This window comes from Nicotiana attenuata, unplaced genomic scaffold (assembly GCF_001879085.1).
Source record: "Nicotiana attenuata strain UT unplaced genomic scaffold, NIATTr2, whole genome shotgun sequence".
Classification (NCBI taxonomy): domain Eukaryota; kingdom Viridiplantae; phylum Streptophyta; class Magnoliopsida; order Solanales; family Solanaceae; genus Nicotiana; species Nicotiana attenuata.
Window position 1 is genome coordinate 1 of NW_017691764.1, and position 3,850 is coordinate 3,850.

Genomic DNA, 3,850 nt, shown 5'->3' on the forward strand with positions numbered 1-3,850 from the left:
TCCGCATTTGCTTGTCCTTAAGGGACAGGGGTGCATCATGATGATGCCAGAGACGTGACCATTGGTGATGATGGTGTGTTGAGGATGCAGGGCCGGATTTGCGTGCCCAATGTGGATGGGCTTCGGGAGTTGATATTGGAGGAGGCCCATAACTCGCGGTATTCCATTCATCCAGGTGTCGCGAAGATGTATCCGGATCTTAGACAGCACTATTGGTGGCGGAGGATGAAGAGAGATATTGTGGAGTTTGTAGCCCGGTGTCTTAATTGTCAGCAGGTGAAATATGAGCATCAGAGACCGGGTGGCTTGCACCAGCAGATGGTTATTCCTGAGTGGAAGTGGGAGAGGATCACTATGGATTTTGTTACCGGACTCCCTCGGACTTTGAAGAAGCATGGATAAAATTATCTTGAAATCACTTGAAATAATTGACAAACTTTCAAAAGAAATTATCAAAGTATAGAAGTAGTAATTTTCAATATTTTGCAAATAATACGCATGTCCAAAAGCCTATTTCAAGATTTATCCATTTATTTTCCACGCTATAAAGAATATTCAGAATCAATAAAAAGCTAGTGGTGTTCGTTGGATTCAAACTCCCTCCACTCATCACGATGACACTCTCTCTTCTCTCTCCTTCTCCGTCTGCTCTATGCTTTGTCGGTTCCACTTCTTCGTCATCGGCTGAATTCACCGGCCATTTCAGAAGGCTATGGACAAGCAGAAGCAGAACCGGACCGGCACTTCCTGTTCTCACGAGAGCTTCTTCAGAGAAAGATGATGATAAACCGGCATTCAACCCGTTCGGTTTTGTCACTGACAATCCGTCTAGCCGAAGCGCAATTCAGATGCCTGAGAGTCCTGCTGAGGACGGAAACGTCGGCCAAATGCTTTACGTAACTCAATTCATGTCTTATACTTACTAGTTTTTTTTCCTGTATACTCGAAATTCAGTGATTTAAATGATACGAAAAATAGTTTTGTGACTTTGCTAATACAAAAAAATTAAATGACTTTAATTATACAAAAACTAAATTTGTGACTTTACTTATACAACATGCTAAAGTTTAGTGACTTTAATGATACAAAAAGTAGTCTTGTGAATTTGCTGATGCAATGTGTAAAGTTTAGTGACGATGCATAAAATTAGCCCTGCATTTGTGTTAGAAATTCTTCGCAGAATCTAAAATCATTGAAGTAACTTAGTGATTATTTCGTGTAGAGAATTGAAGACAAAGGAAAGGAATACGGATCTTATGTCAAATCAGGAAAATTCAGGTGGTTTGTGAGAGAAACAGGTGAGATTTTTATTTTCATTCTGGTTGAATTCATTTTGTTTGTAGTTTAAGGACTTCAAAATGTTCAAGTTTGCCCATTGCAGGATCACCTGAAAGCAGACGTGGGACAGTTATATTTCTCCATGGAGCTCCAACACAATCATACAGCTATCGAGTTGTTATGTCTCAGGTTCTAATTCTGATATTAGATTTACTACCTTCGGAGTTAGAAAATTTTGCTAACAGTTTCAGATAGTCAGGACTGATCAGGACCTTGGCTCTTTTCGTCGTGCCTTTTTCTATTTACTTGACATATTTGTCAATGTTTTAACTTGGTAGTATTATATTTGACATTTACTTAGCACTTCATGCAACTCAATTTATATGGCATTCTTTCTACTTTGGGATGTTCCGAATTATTTCATACATTTTAATTTTTGTAAAATTTTCACAACTCTCAAGAGTATTTAAATTCATTAAGCAAATTGTAAACTTTGACGTGATGTTTTCTTTATCACTCTAACTATGCAGTCATTCTATTTAGACAATCTTTTTGTGTTCATTGACCTACTCAGTTTTAAATTTCTATTGTCAAACCAACTTTTAATATAGTAGTATTTTCTTCTTCCATAATTTATACTATGATGTATAAGTCAATATGAGCTTTTTACAATCCATCTCCAATTAGTCTTTTTAAATGGGACAATGTATTAGAGTAGTTTTCGATTATTCAGAAAATTTATAGGGATGCTTTTAAAATAGATACTTGACAAACTGACTATGTTCAAAAGGCAGGTGGTATGATATTTTGAAGAATACCTTCTTGAGAAGAACTTACATAAGATGATTTGGTAATTCTATTGATTTTGTCACTGTCTTTTCGTTGTTATCATCTTAGACTTAAAAGATATGAATGTGTGATCTTGGTCAGAAGCAGGAGGAATTCGTCTAGTCACCATATAACTTGTTCTTCAGTTTTATCTGTTCAGAATATCTCTCGATCTTTTTATCTTCTTGATAATGTTGGTCTTTATTGTTCAACAACAAGCTTTTTCTCTCTGGCTAGATGGCGGATACTGGATTCCACTGCTTTGCACCTGACTGGATCGGATTTGGATTTAGTGACAAGCCACAACCTGGTTACGGTTTCGACTACACTGGTATCGAGACCTTCTCACTCTAAACTTCAGTTTACTTCATCTGAATGTTGTTTTCTTAACTAGGCAACATTATGAGGTTCTGAACAATTTTACTGGCAGAGAAAGAGTTCCATGAAGAGTTCGAGAAGTTACTTGAAGTCCTGGGAGTGACGTCTCCATTTTTCCTCGTAGTTCAGGTCTGAGTGACATTAACCACGCTGGGACTGAAAATTTTATGTTACATATCGAAGAATATTATTGGTACTAGTCAGTATTGGATGATAATGGATGGTGTAGATTTTGGTTGAACTAGGAAGAAATTTTTCTTTTTCTAATAGATTTTTCTGTTTGTAAATTTTTACTCTACGTAGCTACATGATTAGCTATTGGCCTCTATTATAGGAGGTTATATATTATCAATTCTCCTACATATTAGAGCTTGATTAACCAAGAAACTCTCTCTTTTTGTTAATACTGAACTTCAGTGTGTAAATAATTTTTTTTAACAGAAGGATATATAGAAATGAATAGAAGAAGAGTGAACTAATTAATTGATGCTTCTTATCTGTTATTTTTGCTATCAACGAATTGAAGTGATACTAAACAAGTGTCAATACTGAAGTATGCATCGTCAGACAGGGGAAATGACCATATTCAAAATAAAGGAACATGAGATAGATAGGAAAATTTTGTTGGAAGTGTTGTGTTCGAGAAGCTTTTGGTGTGCGCATGACAATCTAAAATAACTACTCTTCTATGTTAACTGTCGATCACTGCCCAATGAGGCACCAAGTATTTATCTTAAATATAATAATCTTTCTTGCACTTTAAAAGCTATTTTACTGCATTTCTTGCATGTTAATTTTAGGCTTCTTGCATTTTTAGATGGTTTTATAAGTCAATTTCTTAAAGTAGAAGCTAAATTTTTTGAACTTCTGCTTAGGTGCTTAACTTTATCTGATAATATATTTGTAGGGATTCCTTGTGGGTTCATACGGGTTGACTTGGACTTTGAAAAATCCCAGTAAAATATCGAAGCTTGCGATTCTGAACACTCCACTGACAGTTTCTTCACCTATTCCTGGACTTTTTCAGCAGCTCAGGTTTCATTTTCTGTGTAGTCAATCAATTGCTTGCATCTCATGGTATATTGACTGCTCTTAATTATTGCAAGAAGAATATTAACTGCTCTTTTCACATATTATGGTATTCAAATCCTAATTGGAAGCCTTCTGTGCCCTTTTTGGGTCTTTAGTATTTTTTTCATCTTTCAAATTTCTGGGAAGTTAGCCTCCTAATTGTACTTACTTTTAGTCTGCCCTTTATGTAGAAAACCGAAAACTATTGGGCTTCAGACTGAATGATTTCAACTTAGGTGATTCACTTTGCTTAAGGGGCATGTATTATGTGTAGATGTGAGAAATGCTCTCTACC

At 35.9% G+C, this 3,850-nt stretch overlaps 1 protein-coding gene across 1 annotated transcript; it reads left to right on the forward strand.

The window, feature by feature from the left end:
- The first annotated feature begins 567 nt into the window (after positions 1 to 567).
- LOC109222531 lies at positions 568 to 3,595 on the forward strand. The gene is made up of 6 exons (XM_019386877.1): positions 568 to 896; positions 1,223 to 1,298; positions 1,382 to 1,467; positions 2,344 to 2,437; positions 2,537 to 2,613; positions 3,392 to 3,595. Exons 1-6 carry the CDS (start codon positions 615 to 617, stop codon positions 3,578 to 3,580), a joined length of 804 nt encoding a protein of 267 aa, XP_019242422.1. The 5' UTR covers positions 568 to 614; the 3' UTR covers positions 3,581 to 3,595.
- The last annotated feature ends 255 nt before the right edge of the window (positions 3,596 to 3,850 follow it).

What these genes read in the sequence shown, in the direction of transcription:
- LOC109222531 (XM_019386877.1), top strand. Translation starts at nt 615, where the DNA reads ATGACACTCTCTCTTCTCTCTCCTTCTCCGTCTGCTCTATGCTTTGTC. An exon ending in ACGTCGGCCAAATGCTTTAC is followed by an intron (nt 897 to 1,222) that starts GTAACTCAATTC and finishes TATTTCGTGTAG; the next exon opens with AGAATTGAAGACAAAGGAAA. An exon ending in GTGGTTTGTGAGAGAAACAG is followed by an intron (nt 1,299 to 1,381) that starts GTGAGATTTTTA and finishes TGCCCATTGCAG; the next exon opens with GATCACCTGAAAGCAGACGT.